At 33.7% G+C, this 20,975-nt stretch overlaps 1 protein-coding gene across 2 annotated transcripts in view; it reads left to right on the forward strand.

The window, feature by feature from the left end:
- Positions 1 to 20,975, forward strand: part of LOC306669106 (anthrax toxin receptor 2) — a 146,735-nt gene that overhangs the window by 80,775 nt on the left and 44,985 nt on the right. For both annotated transcript variants that reach the window (XM_079152941.1, XM_079152942.1), the window contains exons 12-15: positions 898 to 942; positions 1,797 to 1,889; positions 5,888 to 6,052; positions 6,328 to 6,408. In XM_079152941.1, coding sequence (XP_079009067.1) covers positions 898 to 942; positions 1,797 to 1,889; positions 5,888 to 6,052; positions 6,328 to 6,408 — 384 coding nt within the window. The remainder of the gene's footprint in view (positions 1 to 897; positions 943 to 1,796; positions 1,890 to 5,887; positions 6,053 to 6,327; positions 6,409 to 20,975) is intronic.

The raw sequence follows: 20,975 nt of genomic DNA on the forward strand, positions 1-20,975 counted from the left end.
CCCAGAGCAAGAAGGATCAACAGTGCTACTCTGAGGTCAAGGCTTCTGGAAACTACCTGGAGAACCAGGTAGAGTTCACTTTGGAAGAGTGAAGAAGCAAGAGTCTGATATCCTCAGATGATCAAAGCAGCAATCAAGAACCTGTTCAAGAAGAGTCGAGCTCACATCTGCATCTACTTCCTTGTTCTGCCAACTTTTATTCCATCCAAGCCATCATCCTATTGGGTGGTGCTGCCCACGTTTAGGGAAGGTATCCAGTTCACTATTCCACATTCCAATCATTCCTAGACATGTCCTCATGGACACACCCAGAAGCCTCTTAATCATCAGCATCTCTAATCCAATCAAGTTGCTAATTCAAATTAACCATTACACTCAGTAAGGAGATGATTACTCAGAATCTCATGCAATTGCAGTCAGGTGTCAGTTAAGCTAGTGCCATCTGAAAGCTCAGTGTGACTGTGTCCAAGATCAACTCCTCTCTCATATATCTGGCTCATTATTTGGGGTGGCCAAAACAGCTGGGGGTCATCCAGTGTCTCTTTGTCACCAACTGACCTTTCTTTAACATTTTGGTGTTCTTCTTTATAGCTGGATGGTCTCAGGGTAGCCTTCTGACAGCAGAGTTCCCCAAGTGGGTTTTCTAGTGAGGAATGGTTGAAAATCTTTTGACATAGCCTCAGTCATCATGTGACCACTTCCATCTCATTCTGTTGGTCAAAATCTAGTTACAGGCAAGCCCAGATTCAAAGAGAGGGACATAAATATTAGGAGGCATGGTTCTTTGGAGACATCTTTGGAGTTACAGTATTTTATGAATCTAATTATTTTTAAACATTCTTACTTTTTCATGCCTGTGTCATAACACTTTTACATTTTATTTTATTTTTTGGACAGGTTATCAAGGATCCTCCTCCACCACCACCACCTGCACCAAAAGAGGTAAATGAATGCCAAGGAAACGGATATGTGTGGTCTTTTTTTCATATAAATACCATCCCCAAATTTGATCAATTCCATTTATTGTTAAAAAAAATCTGATATCTATGTATTGACTTTTTGCTTTATGAACATCAATTGTTATTCTTCACCTCATGATTTCCTTTATGTGCTGGAGGAATGGGGTCCTCATACATTGTAGACTTAGACTGGCCATCAGGATCAGTAGTATATAGAGATTTAATATACTTTTTAGAGCAATATATTAATAGTCCTGATGTCACTTATTTTATTTATAAAAAGTTGCAAGATTCAAGATGGCAGTTTAAGGATCTATCTTCAAAGTGATTATTGCTTTCATAGTACTTTGTTAGCCAAAATCATTTTAGTGACACAAATTAAAGGAATGTGCTGGTTGCATTTGCAAAGTTTCTCTACTATCTTTCCACTACAAATTTTACAGAGCTCAAACATACATGTACATTGGTGCTTGAAGTGATTATTGAAATTCTGTCCTAATTTTAATGTTTTATCTTTTTAAGTATGAATTGAAGAATAGATTTGCAATAAACGACTGATGCTCAGAGTTAAAGAACAACTTCTGATAACCTAAGAATGATGTGGGGAGGTACCTAAAATTTGAGGAAGGATGGGAGTCTTCAAACCCTATAGAACCCTATAGAACTCTACTTGAATTTTATGTCTGTAAATGTAAATATGCTCACATGTTTTGTATATAATTTTTAGATATTTTTACATAATTTTGGCATTATTTTAAAAATGTTTAAATGTGAGCCACTTCTGACTAAACAATATTTTATGAAATTAATCTTATTTTTAAAAATGTATCTCCATAGGAAGAAGAAGAACCTCTGCCCACCAAGAAATGGCCAACTGTGGATGCTTCCTATTATGGTGGTCGAGGGGTTGGAGGAATTAAAAGAATGGAGGTTAGTATATTTTTAAAAAGAGAAGTTGATAATCTGAAATATGTTTTTCTAAAACTATTAAGCCATGGAAATTGTGCTTTTTCACAATTCAGAATATCATCCATTTTTAGTTAACACTGGGTCTTTTCTGGATATATTTTTCCCCTATGAAATCACCCTAGCAATTTCAAATCCGTTCAAGAACTAGTTTCACTAGTCAAAGGCTTGCATTGATAAGATCTCAGAATTCTAAAGGGCAAAAAATTCTAGGGTTTTCCTCACTGTTTTGGAAAAAATTGCTGCATGGAACATCAACTTTGAAGAATAAAGTAACTTAAAGTTGCAACAGTGCTCTTCTTTGAAAAGGTCCAGTAGTTGCATACTATTTGTGGAGAAAATGTTAAAATATTCACTTGCATGAATATGACTTTATCACGAATATAGAAAACTTACAGTAGCATTTAACTATTGCTTAGGAACTATCCTAATTTATATTACATACCACTTAGAAGATGCATTGAATTTTCAGAATGGCTCAAAGTGTGGATTAAAGTTGAACTTCAATATTGCATCTTAAAAATAAAATGAGGTTTTCTTATGATCATGAGATTTTTTTTTTTTTTTTTTTTTTTTTTGCAGTGCTGGGGATTGAACCCAGGGCCAGTACTCTACCAACTGAGCTATATCCCCAGCCCATGAAATATTTTTAACAATGATAGATTAGTTAATAAGAAGCAATCATTGCCAGTGCTGAGTCATAACAAGTGTAGACAAGTTAGCATCCCATCCCAAGGAACATTTGAGGAATCTTCTTATAGACACATTGACTTTAATATTAAACACTGATCCTTATATTTCCTGCTTATTAATCATACTCCAATTTTACGTGATGAGAAGGTGTTTTTATGTGTTTTGCTTCTATTGTTCATGTCTCCTATTATCATATCTGCTTTATCCCATTACTACCACAAAAATTGTAAGCTAATTCAGAAACCCTCAAGTGCTGCAATTATCTCTTTACATACATTTCAATAAAATTCAGATTCCCAAAGGAAATGTTCCCTTTTCAGAATTATCAAAGTGTTTATTCAAGTCAACTGACAGTGATTCTCAATTTCTCAGCCACATTAGGTCTTAAAACAATGATGATTTCCCTAGGAACTTCCCACTCATTGCTGAAATATCCTTTGAGACAGGTACCTGGTTGCCAATAATAAATTTAATCCATATGAAATCTAAATACGTAGCATACTACATCAGAATCAGCAATATATTATTAAGTAGGCCTTAATTAAGTAGTGGTCTTATTGAGGATATTAGAAATATTAGATTTTTATTAATCCAATATTCCAGTGTTCCAAACAATGAGATCCTTCTTAAAGACAAGAACGGAAAAGAATATGCGTAAGTCCCTGAATGGAACCTTAGTGAAAAGGAACAATATATTCTGTTAGTCATCTTTTTATTAATATAACAAATAGCCAAGATAAATTAACTTAAAAAGAGGAAAGGTTTATTTTGGCTCACAGTTTCAGTCGGTGGTCTGTCAGTCCTGTTACTTTTGAGTCACTGTTGAAGCAGAACATCAGGGCAGGGAGTGTACAGTAGAGAAAGTTTCCAAGTAGTAAAAAGAGAGAAGAAGAGATGAATGTCCCACCCTTGGAGGGCACACCCCTGCTGATCTAAGGCCTCCCACCAGACCCCACCAACTCAAAGGTTTCCTCAGCCTTCCAACAGCACCAAATTGAGAATGAATCCATTAACACATAGAGCTTCGGGGGACATTTCGCATCCAAACTAGAGCAATTAATTTATGCTCAAGAAATGAATTTTGCTATCAATCTATTTTTTTCATATTAAATATCTTAGATATCTTAATTCTGCTATTATTCTTTCGTATTTTTAAACTATCTCAATGTGATCAAACTAAAACATCAATACTTACACAAACACATATGTATATAGATTCTTAATTAGGAGTTGTAGGAAACCTCTACAAAGTATTTCCTAGTTTTAGACTTTGACACTGAGTGAGATTTATTTGTGGTGGTGTTCCTGGTGATGGTGAGGGTGAAGCAGCAGTTCCTTTGTGAACTAAAGCTGATGAATTTATTTATCTCCTTAGACCTCATCAAGTATATGTGATAAGTTAGTCCTTTGATAGTGATACCCTAGAAATGCCATATTAGTTCTGAATGCTAGTTCAACTAGCTTCAGATTTGTGTCTGAGAACAGTTCCACTAACACTTGACTTTTATCAAGGTCATTATCAACTATGAAGCCTTTATAATTATCAACTATGAAGGGTAGGCTAGAAATGTATATGTTAAAATCTATTATTTCTCAGTGACTCTGTATTTTATCTATTTACATTTCTACTCTGAATTACTTCCCCAAGTTATACATTCTTACGTTGCTTAACTGTACATCTCCTTTGAGTTTTTACTTTTCTTTTGTTTATTCTTCAAAATTGAGACTTTATAACTATGAGGAATGTATCCTGGTTTTAGAGTTTTTAATTGAATGTATCCATGTCTAAAGATTTTATAAGTGTTAGTTTATCTAGGTGAAGACACTGTGATTTGAAAGAGAAGGTCATTTCTCTGGAAAGAAAGCCAACTATTCAACTCTCAAAGTTTAATGGAGTTTAAAACAATTTTAACAACCTCATAAAGAACATTCTAGTACCATTGATCACACTGAAAAATACAGATACATTTTAATGACTGAACAGGGTCCACTTGAAATTGAAAGCCCATTCTAAAAGTGTAGTTAAAAAACAGGTAAAAACATCTAAGTAAGCCTTACCAAAAAAGCTGTGAATAGTTCTTTCTATGAACAGTAATCATCTGTATCCCTACCCCCTAATTTAGGTCATTAAAATGCTTTAAAAGACCTTAATTTTTTTTTTTTCCTTTATAGGAATCACTCAGCTATGGTATATCATACTGTGCTCTGGATAGGTCTTGGTATTTCTTTTTAGAGCTTGACTTGATTTATTTTCATTGTCTTTGGCAGTGTCCTTGGTTTTTGCAGATCTTCCCCCACTCCCTTTTGGACAAAGTCCTTCTGCAGGGGCCATATCTTATTCATATGCCTAATTTGATTCAGGTTCATCTCTAAATTTCTGTTCAGTGAAAAATAAAGTAAACAGTAATTTGATCTGGTGGTTTTTCAAAGTCAAGAGATTTCAGATAAGGACATTCCCTATAATTTGTGTCCTTGAAATTCCCTGGTGTCCTTGAAATATTCTCTTCAAAGCAGCGTTTTTCAATTCGTCTTCCTCAATGAAAAATATGCTTGTCACATAACCATACTGAGATGAGCTTATGCTCATCTAAAAACTGAAAGCTATTTTACCAAGTAAAAGTTTACAGAAGTCATCTCATGCATTACTTTGAAAAGCTAAATTTTTAAATCAAATTTTTTGCCTTCATTAAATGATGAAAAATTTGAAGAAACATCTCCGTATATAAAAATACATTCATAAAATTCAGACTGATTTGAAACTTAAACCACTTCAGATTGCCTATGTTTAAATCCCTGCTCTGCCATTTACTAACTGTATGGTTTGGGGCACATCTCAACCTCATCTGTAAGGAAATAGTATCCGTCTCATTGCATTTTTGTGTTAATCAAATGCAGATGGATAGCAGTAACTCAGTAAATGCTATCATTGTTATCAGTTTAACATACCTAATTATAAAACAGAAATACACACTGTCGTGCATTTCATGTAAACCACAGATTGAGTCCTTATTTGAAACTATGGAGAAAGGTTATTTTAAATTTAATTGACTTTAGACTTTCAAGAGATTCTTTTTGTCTAGGACCTTAATAGTAAATATAACAGGGAGTGTCAAAAAATCTATTAAGTTTAGGAAGAGGAGCCACTAGGAGTTGATGTACCTACTCGTCTTTTTACTCTGAGATGGCGAACCAGAGGACCATATGCTACAGAAGAGCTTGTTCCTGTAGGACACTTTCTCTCTGATAGCAGTGTCCCCTTTGTTTTAAAGGTGCGCTGGGGTGATAAAGGATCTACCGAGGAAGGTGCAAGGTTAGAGAAAGCCAAAAATGCTGTGGTGAAGATTCCTGAAGAAGAGGAACCCATCAGGCCTAGGCCACCTGGGCCCAAACCTACTTACCAGCCTCCGCAGACAAAGTGGTACGCACCAATTAAGGTACGTGACCTAATTTTGTGTAATTTCACTTAAATCTCCTGGAGAAAATGTAGCTTTTACAGTCCCCTAACCTTTTTAGAAGGACTGAGTGGATCAAATAGCACCTATTCATTTTGCGCTCTAACAACTGAACATTTCTCAACATAAGAACCTCCAAGATTTTGTTTAATTTGTGAAAAAAAAATGATAGTTGAGAATAAAACTCTACCTCCTTCATTTTACTTTTTCACTCAGTCAGTATTTAGAGATTTAGTAACAAATCCCATTTCCTTTAGGGCCCTCTTGATGCACTCTGGGCTTTGTTGCGGCGGCAGTATGACCGGGTTTCCTTGATGCGACCTCAGGAAGGAGATGAGGTTTGTATAGGGGAATGTGCTGGGAAACAGTTGACTACTGCTTCAGTATAAAAAAGTAGTGGAATATTCACCAGAAATAATGTTTAAGCCCCTCTTCCACATAAGGAAGGTATTAGCATTGCCTAGAACAGATCTCCATTACATAGGTTGCTTACCAGATTATGGTTAGAATCCATCTTCAAGTTACAGTTTCACACCAGTCCCTTTTCAAGTAATTCACAAAAATTATGGTCATTTGTACACATACTTTTGCCTTGAAGACTTCATGTTCTGAATTTTTACCTAGTGGGAACAACAGACTGGAAATGAATAGTCAAAGACTGTCTTTAGCATGTAGTAGCAATGAGACCTACAGAAAATATCTTAACCACAGTTGCTTTAGGTATCAGTATGTTCCTTGTAAGTGAAAATGTCCCTAAAGCATTGAAGAAATCTGTACCTGTGATATATAGATAGAAAGATACACAGGTATGTACATGTGTGTATTTTTTCCATATCAAGGAAGCCTATTTAAGGCTTTTTCTTTTTTTATTTTAGAAATTTGGCTAGAATTACTCTAGTTTTAGAATTTCTTTAACAATTTATACTATTCCCTATTGCATGAATGTAAGAAAAATTCTCCCAAACCTTTACATATGTAACAATGGGTGTGTTAGGTTGGGAAACATAATACTCTTCATAATTTGAGCATGGTTGCATTGTTTGTCAGCATCATCTTTATTATGTTTGACAAACTTCAGAGGACTTGAGCTTCATTCAGTCTGATATGCTTTCCTTTGGAATAATGAAATAATTGAGGAATTTAGTATTTATCTTACAATGCCAAGATAAGTTATATTTAGTGTTACATGTTTTCAGCATAGTGTTTCAAATAGAAAATGTCTCCAGATCTTAAAATTTTACTTCTAATAAATGGGGATAATTTCAAAAATACCTGAGTTCAACGGATTAGGAAATTCAATTTGAGACAAATAACATTATATTTAATGTTTATAATATTTGTATTTAAGTATAGTGGGTATACATAAATGTATAGTAGAAGAGATTAACTGTCCCTGGAAAGATCAGATAAAACTTCTTTAGAAATACAGGTCTTCTGTCTTAGAAAATAGGTAGTTTTAAACAGGTAGAGATTGGTCACTGAGGCAGCTAAGTACATAGGGAGTGGTGACTTACTAGATAGTTTGAGGGTTGGAGGTTTAAATCAGAAAGATTGGTTGGGAATAGAAGAAGGTTTTGAATTTGAATAAATTGGCATATTTTTTTTTTCAAATCATGCATTATAATCATTCATTCATTCAACAAGTATTTACCTAGTACCTAACATGTACCAGTTACTTTGTTAGACACAAGACAAATTTAATATTTTTCTTAGAGAATATTCCACATGTTGCCACAGCAGATTGCTATTTCTTTTTCCATTTCCTTTATTTTTAAGATTTCTTATTTTTTTTTTAGCATTTTGTTTATGCTTTTGTCTATGATGATTTCAAAACCTTTTATTCTAAGTCTTGAGGTCAAATTATTTCAAAATTCAAAAATTTCAGATTTTAGGAATCTGATATAGTCTGTATATCATATATAGAACAATATTTCATAATCACATTATTCAGGCATTTGCTGTAATACATTAATTATATTAATTATTACAAGTGGAAAAATAAAGACTAAAGTTTTTCTCAGATTTGGCTTTCAAATGTATTTTGGTGAGAAAGGACAAAACTCTAAGTTTTCAAAGATTTTGAACTTCAGAATTTTAATTAAAAAATAGAAGATCTCAATTATGTGAGATGAAATAAAATTTTACTACCTGAATGCTATTTATGATTTTTGGTTATTTTTTACTTAAATGTGGGATAATAACCTTAGTAAACATTAATTGTTGGTTCAATTAATGAACTCATTTTCTTCATCAAATATGTATTATGATTCTAAGTGTGCTGGTGCAGTTCGACTTAACATTTTATCATTATACTTCCTCTTTTTAGCTTTACTGGGTTCAGCATTTTGTCACCTGCAAATTTTTATCACTTTTGTGACAAAAGTGTTAAAACTGCAGTGTGGCACTCTAATAAAACTCTTTCCCCCCAGATGGGGCACACCAGTTTATTGACATTATGGTAAAGCTAAGAACCCATCCAACAGTACCACCTCAATAAGTATGTATCTTTAAATTCATTGCTGACTTTAAGGTATATTTATCTATTCCCTCATATAACCAAATTGACAACACAACATTTTTTGTTCAAGAACATCTGATGAGCTTGGCATCATTTGTTCTTTTGCTCCTATGTTTCTTGCTAGTGCTCCTTTATAATATTTATTTTTTTTTAGTCTGAGGTTTTATATCAAATGTATAGGTATGAGCACATAATCTTTCCCTTTTAGACAACTTTGGAAATCTTTGCCCTCTCCTTTTTAAAATTTTCCATATTCCCATTTTCTATTTTTCACAAAAATTAGTAAGACAATCTGAATTTACGTCAACTCCACATCATCAACCTGGTCTTTATTTGATAGGTAATTCCAAATCACCCATCCCCCCCACATACTATAATCTATATTTTTTCCAAAGATTAAAATATAGAATAACACAGTTTCTTTGTAAATATGTTCATATCCACAATCTTTTCATTTTCACCTTTGCTAATTTATTCTACCAGTTCATAATATTCTTAAACATTACACTAATTTTCACTTGACTTCTTTGAATGAATGAAGCCTTTAATTGTCTTATTCTTATGGTGATGAGCACAGCAAATACCTTTATTGACAAAGCCCACCAAGTGACTTGCAATACTTGTTTCAAAGAGAATCTGCACCTGTCAGGACACTTAATCATGGTAAATATTTCAGTGGATTTCATTTAAAAGTCTCTATAGAAACTGAACTGCAATATTTTATTTTTATCCCAGAAAGTTATATTTAATTATTTGTTAAAATAAAATCATATTTGTATGGTGCAGTGATATAATCTCTACCTGAGACTTTAACATGCCACTCCATTTTTTTTTTATTTCCTTTTTTTTTTTTTCTCCCTATGGTCCTAGGAATTGAACCAGGGCCTTGAACATGGTAACCAAGTGCTCTACTACTGATCTACACTCCAGTCCAATTTTTATTTTTATTTTATATTAAAAACCCATAATATTGCTTAAATTCCAGTTCTTATTTTAACTTTAGAGATGCTTTCATTTGGGGAACTTAATTTACTTAGGAAGAAAATGATACCTCAGAGCTAGGAAGAGTACTAGGGATTTAGAATATATTTGGCACAGCTAATTTTGATGCATGACACTAAAATGTGATAATTCACTTTAATAATGCTTTATCTCTACATGAAAAGAAAATAATGACTCACTGTTGCCTTCTAATTATTCTGCTTAAACCCCCCAAAAGGCCTTTATAAAACCTTATAGATTTTACTAATTTAGTTTATATAGACTTGATTTATTTCATAGGATTACATGGAGTAAAGTAAAATTAGGGTACTAAGATGTCCAACTATTAGTATCCTTACTTCTTTGACTGTTCTTTAACCATATATCCATCTATCTTTATATTTGCTTGAAGAAAGGGAAAATTGAGCTCAAAATTGTGTGTGTGTGTGTGTGTGTGCGTGTGTGTATGTTTAAGTATGCCAAGGCATAATCACTAAATGAGAAAAATTAGGCTTGGAGTTCTTTTGTTAGCTTTAGATATCTATACTTATCTGTGAATGGTTCCATAATATAATTCTGCTATTTGCAAACTGACTTACCTTTCAATACTTGATGACATCAAGTTAGATGTTGAACTCAGGCTTATTGATGAAAGACTTCTTATATATAAGATGTTTCTTGTCCTTTTCTTAACTTTGTATCAACAGATTTCCCAGTAAATTATCCTATTAATTATTAGAAAATTTGTAAATAATATTGTGTCATCTTAGATTACATACATTGATTTCCTTCAAAAAGGTTTGTCTTTGCATCAAGTAATTCATTGTAACAAATGTGATTAGCTATTAAGGCCAGTTCTTTTTAAAAGAAACTTTTTTATCAACATAAATTGGTGAATATATTTTGCAAAAAATTTTGTTTTCTGCTTCTTGTGCTCATAAAGGATTTAGTGTATATATATGTATAATATTTACCTTGGATTATGCTTCCTATGAGGTATTTGTGTAGGTTGAGGAGTTGTGCAGGTGGCTGATTATAAAGCAATTTGTACACAGTAAAAATAAAAAAAAAACTTTCGGAAACTTTCTAGTTAGAAATGGATGCAGCTTGTTTTACATTGTCGAGAAATAAATGATAATACCCTCTCACCTCTTAATGTTAAAGGAATAATCACATCCTTTTTTTTAAAAAACAAAAACAAGGAAAGACAAACTTTATGCTGCTTGAGAGACAAAACAGAATTGTTTTCAGGTTGTGGCTAATGGTCCCAAATAATACAACCTCTACTTAGTCAATAGTATGTTTACTACTTTGGAAAACATTCTTGTCCCTTATTTATAAATTGTTTACTGCAGATTCTGCCTTTTGAGAGTTTCGTTTAATAAACAAATCAGTGTATATAGAGAATTAAACCTGGAGTCATGCACATTTTCGAGGCAAGTCCCGTCACGGTAAATTTCAAGCCAAATGTTCTCCTTTTATGACTCAGAGGCCGCACCGGGCTCTTTTGCGGAAGAATTCACTGCTGAATTGAAGTCCTTGATCAAGTAATTGAAGTTCAGGCATAAAGTATCAAAGCGGCGCGAGAAATCTCTCGCCTAGTGCCTGCTCCCGCTACCTTTCTGTGCGCCAGCTCCCGCCGAGGTGCGGGGTCCGCGGGCTCACTCGGAGCAGGCGCAGGCTTTGATTGTGGCGGCAACTCCTCGGAGTCATGAATGTTTCAGCGCATGGCGCGCGAGGTTAGGGCCACGCGTCCAGGTGTAAGCTAGCAGGTTGTCGCCGACATCTGTTTGCAGCAGCGGCAGCGGCCTCCCCAGCCCGCAGCGAGCGGCCGGATTGTCAGCGGAGGTAGTTGAGAGCGGCAGGACCGTTTTGGTCTCACACTCGCTGCCTGGAGGCCTGAAACACCAAAGGTAGGAGTGGGGGTGGACACAGCTGCGCTCCCAAACTTGCCTTAGGCACAAATGAGAGATCTAATGCAGTTTGACTCCGTTGCGGTGGGGAGACAGGACAGAAAGCCACTTCAGAGACAACTTAACGCTGCAACATCTGCCGCCAAGTTTCCAGGGAGTGACAGGGGACAGCAGGTACAGATCGAAGTCTCCACATAAACAACCTCCATTAAGCCATGGACTCTTTTGAAGGGCCTCCATCAAACATGCTGGAGTCCACAGCAGGAGTTTGTTTGGTTTTCAAAGCAGTGTTTTGTGTGTGTGTGTGTGTGTGTGTGTGTGTGTGTGTGTGTGTGTTTTCTATAACAAGGTAATTTATAAATGATGCATTACCATGCATTCTCCTTTTTTTTTTTTTTATTTGAAAAGAGAATGTTAGAGAAGCAGAAAGGCAAAGAAAGAAGAAAGCACAGCACTAGTTTTGGAGTTGTTCCACAAACCAATTAAATCTCCAAGGAACTTCTTGGCTGTAATGGAGGTTACAGTTAACCTTCAGAAGTCAGTTCCTCATTCACCAGGAAGTCTACATAAATATGTACACTGCAGAAGAAGAACCAGTACTCCCGATGAAATAATCTACTATTTGTTTTTAACAGGATTATAGGGTTTCTTATTTCAGTGGAGATGGAGGTGAATATTAGATGTTTTTCCAGGAGGATGGATTTTTTTTTTTTTTAGTAAAACAAAAATCTAGAAAATTATATTCACTTTATTTTCTATTTATAAAGACTTCCTATCTTCAGTTGATATAAAAAATAAAATTATAAGTCCCAGTAAGCAAGCATTTTTCTTTTGGGGGGTTCCAGCTGTACCCCCTGCCCTATTAAGCCAGAAAAAAAAAACCCTAATTTTCATTGAGAATGTTGCAAAAACTCAATTTGCATACATATGTATGACAATACAGTTGGTTAAAATACTAGCGAAGCAAGTAAAATCTGCAGAGTAGGATAAGATAATAAAGATTCTGTAGTAACGTAAATTATTATCATTCATAAAATTTAGGCTCCCTCATCCGATGAAATAGCTGCATGACCACTGTGAGATAAAGGAGAGCTGCTGACTCAAAGGTATCCATTAGAGCAGGAGAGTAGCCAGGGAGCAATGGCCTGGGGATAGATGCTAGTGTGAAGCAAAGTTCTCATCAGTCAGTGGTGAAATAAGCAACATAAGTACACAGTGAGTTTTCAATTATGCTACCTGTATTATGTTGTGAGTACTATTGTTAATTATGCAGATGAGTTTTTCATTCTTTAAAATGATTGATAAGCCAGGCCAGTCGCAGTCCTGTAATCTTAGAGATTTGGGAGACTGAGACAGGAGGATGGAAAGTTGGAGGTCAGTGTCAGCAACTTATTGAGGCCATAAACAATTTAGTGAGACTGTCTCAAAATAAAATCATTTTGTTTTTAAAGGGGCCAGGGATGTGGTAGAGACCCTAGATTTAATCCCCAGTGCAAAAAAAAAAAAAAAAAAAAAAAAGAAAGAAAAGAAAGAAACAAAGAAAAAAAGACTGATGGCATCCACTTTTTAAAAAATGTCCATTCTGACAACCCAATCTTAGTCTTCCAATTTTTAAAACTGTACAGCAAACCAAAACAAATCTGAGACCATAAGTAACACCTGTTCATTTAAAAGGCACAAGAGAAGCCTGAAACCTGAAAGGCAAATGATTTAGACTCTATCTCTGGTTTATATCCCCAGATTTATGTTCATGCCTCTGTCAGTCAATTCTGTTTCTGAATTCTCATGCTCAAAACACTCTGGCTTCACCTGTATTAATGTCAGCTTTTTAAGTGATTCCAGTCTTCCCAGGGATCACTTGGAACTCCTTTATGCTTACAAATCACCCATTGCTCAGCACTGCTCAACTGTTTCATTGTCAAATTGAGTAAACCACTTGGTAGCAGAGATTTTTTTTATCATGCTTTCATTTCCACACAGCATTTGCAAAGTGTTAACCACTTGTGGGTATTTCTGAGCAAATTAAAATCTTCATTCAAGTGATTTGGTGTTAGAAATGTTTTTAATGCCTGAAATTGTCCCATTAATGATTGCATTCTTTTTAAAAATATTTTTTGAAATATTTTTTATTGATAGTCTGGGTATTCAATAGCATTATTCCCAAAGTAAATTTTTTAAATGACTACATTCTTACACTTAACCTTTAGATTCAATCTATATTTTTGTGTCATATAGCTGAATTTTCTAACTGATTTTAGAGACTCTAAGAAAACCCATTATATTAGCCTGAGTCAGTTCAGTTATACACAAAATGCACTTGGTACTTTCATACCCTGCCTCTTTTTATACTGAAATGAAAGAGTAGAGCAAAATATGATCTTCTAAAGCTGATTATTTATCTTCTATTTCTGTGAAATCTGAAATTTATTATGATCCTTGAGGCCAATTTTGATGTGACTGTACTAGCAAATAATAAAGCTAGACTTTTCTACCCCTTATATTACCACTAGTATCTTTTATTTTTATTATCTTTTGTGTTTACAATTCTTAAAATATCATTATATCCTGTTTAAATTAATACAAGTAATTAACTTTGGTTTATACATATTTGAAATATAAAATTTATACTGGAATAACCCCTGTCATGAACATATCATTTTTACTACAATCCCACTGACTGATTTAGGCGTGTGTGTATATGTAAACATGTATGTGTGTGTATGTGTGTGTGTGTGTGTGTGTGTGTGTAATATTTAATATAAATATAAGTAACAGAACATATTTTCTTATAGAACATATTTACTTAATGCACATGTCATCAGCTAATGCCTGTTTCAGAGAAAAATGGGAAAATCATGAAATAGAGTGCACTTTTGATACCATTTTTTAGCTTAAATAATTTGTTAATTATGTATGAGCTGGAAAAAGTGTAAATTCAGTCTGGTTCCCTGAAATGAAATGAAGACTATGCAAAATTTAATTCTTTAAATGAACAAATACAGGTTTATATATTTACATACTATATATTTAATACTATATTATAGTTACATACTATATATATATATATATATATATACACACACACACACATACACACACACACACACACACACACACACACACACACACATGAATGCTACTGGGGATTAAACCCAGGGACACTACCCTCAGCTACATCCACAATCCTATTTGTTTATTTATTTATTTTATCTTAAGACAGTGTCTTGCTACATTACCAGACTGGCCTAGAACTTGTGATCCTCCTGTCTCAGCCTCCTGGTATTACAGGTGTGTGCTATCATGCTAGGCCAGATTAATATCATCTAAGAATCTATAAATAGAACTTGGAGACAACCGGCTTTCCCCCGTCCAGACATTATTTACTATTTAGTAGCATCACATAGTATTTTACATATTAACTTACAAGTTTAGTAGAAATATATCCTGGTTAAAATTGATCAGCAACATTTTAATAATCAAGAGACAAATATTCTATTAGGGTAAGTACCTCTTTCTAAATTAAGGGAGTGAGTTTTGAAATGTAACAGTTTTTTAAACACCAGTGTGCTTTGGCACACTGAAAGAATACTTTAAAAATTCCAAGAAGAAGCATTAGTTGTCTGGCACTGAACACATTGTTTGCTTAGGCTCAATGTACAGCTTTGATGTAAAGCATCTTAAAGATCCAATTGAAATGCCACCAGGAGCAGAAAGTACAATTTTTAACATTTTTTCCTGTTTTTGTGTACTTTATATATTGTCTTAACATTTTTATTAGAAAGAATAAAACAGATTTAAATCAATCACTTTATAATTTCTAATAATTAAAAAAATTACTCTGTAAATATGTTAAATATACAGTTTTTAATTTGGAGCTCAGTGGACCCAGCCCAAGAAGAAAAAATAAGAATTTTTTTTTGGGGTGAACAGTTTATTAAACAGAACGTATTATAATGGTGCTTTTGTTTGCCAGACACCCTTTTATAAGTTTAGTGTAAGAAAAATTTCATAACTCAGGTATATTGGCTTGAGTGAAAAGTTTTTATTATCCTCTTATTCTTAAAAATATGTTTATATTAACACATTATAAAAATATACATTTAAGGAAAAGTGCATTTTTTATTCTGCGAAATATTTTTCATATTTGTATTTATAAATAAAACATCAGGATTTTTATACATACTTAAAGTCCATAAGTAATTTCCTTTAAAGTTGCTTTACATATTGTTATTTATAGTTCCACTATTTAGATTTTGAATCAAATTGCAATCTCTAATATTTGACAGTTTTGAAACTGATATAATTTTGAGGTATAAAATAAAAATAATGTATTCAAACTTTGCAAATAGCAAACAAAATTTATGTATACATACGCAGATACACAGTCACAAACACACCAGTGGAACTTCATTTGTTTAACATTTTATTTTTTTCTGATTTTGGGTTAAAAAATTAACATTTTTTAAATTTCAAAGGATTATAAGAAATTTCCTGGTTTTTTTTCTCTTTATGATTTTTAACATAATAAAATTTAGATAGTTTTTGCAAACTTTTTCTCATTTCAAAATAATTTTATTCTCTGATATACCTCATGTCTCCTCAAAGAACTCTTTTTGCTTGAAAATTTGTGAAAGATGGTTCTCGGAATTTTTTAGATTCCCATGATGTTTCTTAGTAAGCTGGCTAGTGTACTAAAAATCGTGTGTATATTTACATATATTTGTGTATATATACTTACTCCCCCCCCACACATACACACTCACATATGTTTTTCTCATATATGTAGGTATATGAAACATACATATTTCATAATGAAATACATATTTCATAATCTGGTCCAGTACTAAGATATTTTGTTTTGAGTCAAAATTAGAAAAATTCAAACAATTTTTGAATCAAGCACTATTTCCTTCTTAAGAAAATTTTCTACTAGAGTAATTTGGTGGGACTATTGATTTAACAACTAATTAGGTATTCAATGTCTTTTAATCACAAAATTCTAAGGCCTACCCTAGTGAAGATTAGACACACAAACACATACCCCTCAATCTAGTTGATTAACAGAGTTAGTAAGTCTGTGGAACGTATTTTAGTAAAAGAGTTTGATACCATATTTATGTATGTAGATGCAGATAAAATTTGTAGAATAAAGAGAGACTGCTCTCCAGGAATCTTTCTCTTTCATTTTTTTTTTCCCCTTCTCCTATCTCCTAATATTGATCAATTCCTAAGGTTAACCCTTGATCTGTGTCTCCCATGTCTAACTTTTCTCTGGCAAGCACAGAGACTTTCCCTGCCTTGTTATCATCATTAGGCCCATCATTCATTAGACAGCCTGATCCTCCTTCCTGATTTCCACTTGCATGTCTCTGAGAGTTTATATGAGTTTTCCACTTGGATGCCCTGTAGTCACTACATTATCTGTATTTAACTGGACCTAACCATATTCCTCATGGATAGCTTTCAAACTAGTTATGGAACATTTCTCTCAGTCATTTATTCTGTCCTTTGCCTGATGAATCTAAGCCGAGGCCACCATTGGACAGAAGCACACCATTGTGGTTCCTCCAACTCTGAGAGCAGGGTCAAGATTTTAATTCTTGGCTGGGGAGATAACTCAGTCAGTAGAGTGCTTGCCTTGCAAGCACAAGGCGGTGGGTTGGATCCCCAGCACCAAAAAAATAAAAAATAAAAAAGATTTTAATTCTTTCTAATCCTGGGTACAGTGCCCTATACCACCAAATAATATCATCACCATCTAATATGCAGTGAACATTGATTCAAGCAATAGAATTATGTTTATTAATGTCCCTTTCAGTTTTATTATAATTAAGAATAAAAATGAGCTATTGTTGATTATATGCATTATATTATGGTGATTTGTAAGAGATATATCTTTTGATTTGTAGAATTTAAAAGTTTCTCTTATTACTTAGTACTTTACCTTCATGACTCTTTCCTGAAACTAAGCTACTGAGAAAACTAAGGCAGAGCAATTCTAAAATTTGACGAGTTTGAATTATTTCCTATTAAGATAGGGTAGAGAATGCTGATACATAAAAATGTTATCTATATGGAGCTAAAATATGCCATTTTTGGATGGCGATTAATTTTTAAGTTATAATTAAATCTATTAAGCATTCTTCTGAGTTATAAAAAAAGCATGACAATCATTTTCCTTTAGGTTAATTCTGAATAGATAAGACATAATTTTTATTAATTCTCTTTGTTAAGATATGTTCATTATTATTTTGGCTTGAAGTTGCATTTTTTTCTAAAACAGGTTTGATCTTTGTTTCATATTTGATCCAAGGAAAGTAAGTTTTCAATGACTAGAATTATTGTGAGAACTATTTGTCCCAGGTAAATCATATAAAATCATATATATATGTAAATCATATATGTGTATATATGAATACATATATATGTATTCTTTTTAGTTATATATGACAGTAGAATGTATTTTGGCAGATTATACATACATAGAGTATAACTTATTCTATTTAGGATCCCCCTCTTATGGTTGTACATGATGTGGAGTTACCCTGGTTGTGTTTTCAAATACAAGGCTAGGAAAGTTATGACAGATGAATTCTACTGTCTTTCCTATTCCCTTCACCCTCCTTTAATGTCAGTCAGTCTCTTGATCAGTCATGTCCTATGCTGGCCAGGTTGTGGCTTATGTTAGTTCTGAGTGCCTCACTCACTCCTCTGGTTTACAGAAATGCTGGCTCTTCTCCACAGTAAGAAGGCTGATAGTTTAATTCAGAGTCTACTCTCCAGAAGAGGCGTGATGGCTTTAACTGTCCCCTTGGTTTATATTTATGAACTAGTCCTATACTCTTAACTAGATTTGTTCCTTTTACAATGACTGCTTACAGTAGGGCAGCTGTCTGAGCTGTTGCATGTAAAATTTGCTAAGGTCTTTGTCTGTTATTAATCTCAGATGCAAAAAGCAGCCGATTACAGTATCAAAGTTTTAAGCCTGCAGTTTTCACAACCTGAAATGAGCATGAAAGGGTCAACAGAATGGGAGATTGAAGAGATGTGAGCAGGTGTTATATTGGGGAAAAGGGGTGATTTCTGTCATTAATCTTAATTAATTGCCAAGAGTTTTAAAATTTGAGTTATTATCAGTACTAAAGTTAAGCCCTTAATACTATTTTCATGCTTTGGCTTTGTATGGCCTTTTAGGAGATAAGAATTTTTAAGAGCGAGAGAAGAGAGAGAGAGAGAAAGAGAGAGAGTGTGTGTGTGTGTGTGTGTGTGTTTGTGTGTGTGTGTTTCTCTTATATAAATATTTTCATTTACATCTTTCAAACCTTTCCCTGAGTTAATATTCAGGCCTTCGCCTTTTGACAGTTACTGTAGGGCAGTTAGGAGTGATAGACAAGTAACAATAAATCCAAATAAAATCCCTAGGTAGACCAACAGCAGTAAATCTGAATAATAGTACTTTCATGTTTACCAGCATACAAAATACTTCACTGAAGAGGAAATGTCAGATTGGACATTAGGGGTGAAATAAAAGGAGAAGAATCAGTTGGAAGAAAAAGGAAAAAAGAAGTAAAAAGGGATAGAGAGAGATGAATAGTGGGAAGAATATTATTTCTCTGAAAAATTTGTAGGCAATAGGAAAACCGAGTGCTTAAATAATAATCTACAAATTTTTATGTGTTCTTCAGGTTGCATATGCACTATTGCACTGCTGATCACTTGGAAGTAAACAAATTAAGGAGTCTTTTCTTAAAATCTTCCCACCCACTGCCTGCAGCTGTTCCACTCATGTTTATCATTAATAGTCTTCTAGTAAGTCCATGGTAGTATTCTGATACTTTTTAGTGTGAAATTGTCACTAATTATTTTAAATATGAGTACTTTGACTAACAAAAATGGCTTGTAATTCTTCAAGGGGAAATCTTTAAAAAAACAGGTAAGGCTCAAAACTTCAGAACTATGTTTTTGGAATTATATTTCATGTCCTCCATATATTTGAACAAAATAACCGCACAAGAATTGTGCAATGAAAATATACAAAACACTAAATTATTTTAGTTTTTATACATGTGTCTAACCTCTCATGATAGAGAACTAAATCTCAGCAGCAAGGTACAGGCAATGGCTTGGATATAATTGTCTGCAAATTAAAAATCACAAATTTGGCTTTGAGATACATGCTTCTTTGTTGCAGCAGTGTGTTCTTCATTTTATGATTTGTTTTAAGGGTAAAGAGAAAAACATAAAAACAATATAGTATTTATTTTATTTGTCCACCTATTCATTTTTGCACATGGTAACTATTTATTGAAGATGCAAAAGTCTGCAGTTGTCATGAGTTGAGATTTTAATTTATGAGCTGTGGAGAGCCAGTAAATTTTTTTCCAAAAGAAATAGAATTAGGCTCTTGGAAAGTTGTCAAATAAATTTGTAACAGGAGTGATGATGATGTTTAAGATAGTTTAAGCCTATATCAAAGTTTCTATTCTTTTAAGAATAATTTAGGTTCATTAACTGCAGCAAAGTCAGGGATTCATGGCTTCAGGTATCTTTCTTGATTTGTCAAGGGTCTTGTTTCTTGCTCTAAGGAATATTTAAGAAGATCATGGAGGCTCAAAATTCCAATATTTCTGATGCTTGTATATATGAATGGTGTGTGTGTGTGTGTTTGTGTAGGAACCTTTTTGTGTAGTGGAAGGTGGCAGGACACTGTAGTTGTTGAGGGAATTCATAATGTTAGGAAAGGGAGAGTTTTTTCATGGGGAAGATTCAGAACTCAAGTTCAGCTGATAGTCATTGAATACCAGCTGTATGGTGAATTTGTTCAATGACAGTGTCTCATTTTTGTCTTAACAGCCTAAGAGTTATGTGTCATATCGTTCCCCTTTTACAGATGAAGACTATGAGCCCCAGAGATGCTTAGTGAATTCCTCAAGTTGGCATGCTGAAAAGTGGCAGAGCCTTGATTTGAACTCAGGTTTTTAGATTTGTAGTGCAGTGAGTGTTGTCCTATTCCAAGTGTCATTTCACAGCAAGCTTTATTCTTGTGTATAATTGATGGAATTAAGGCAGTTATACTGGTGGAGGAAGTGCTTTTAAGCTTTCCCTTTTGAACGTACAGCTTGATTAATTTGTTAGGTATTCAAAATCCATGCATATTATTCCATAATATGCATATTTAATTTTGCATGCATGTGCACATAAAATTTGATATTTAGAAGTGGTAGTAAACTCCACAGAATGTTCTTAGACTGCAAAGATTAAGGAATTTTTGTACCAAAACAGATCTTAGAAGTTGTGTAATTCAACCCCTTCCTACTGCAACTTCGACCCACCATTGCAATTCTGTCCCCCTGAAGGAAAGAATACTCAGAGACACAAGAGAGATGAAATTGCTTCTATATTCCAGGAATTGAAGGTTGTTTTCTAGGCTGAGGCAAGAGGTTGTGAATTGGGAGGTAGATTATAGAAAGATGGCAGAATTAAAGCAATTTCT

Source organism: Sciurus vulgaris (genome assembly GCF_902686455.1).
Source record: "Sciurus vulgaris genome assembly, chromosome: 9".
NCBI classification, from domain to species: Eukaryota; Metazoa; Chordata; class Mammalia; order Rodentia; family Sciuridae; genus Sciurus; species Sciurus vulgaris.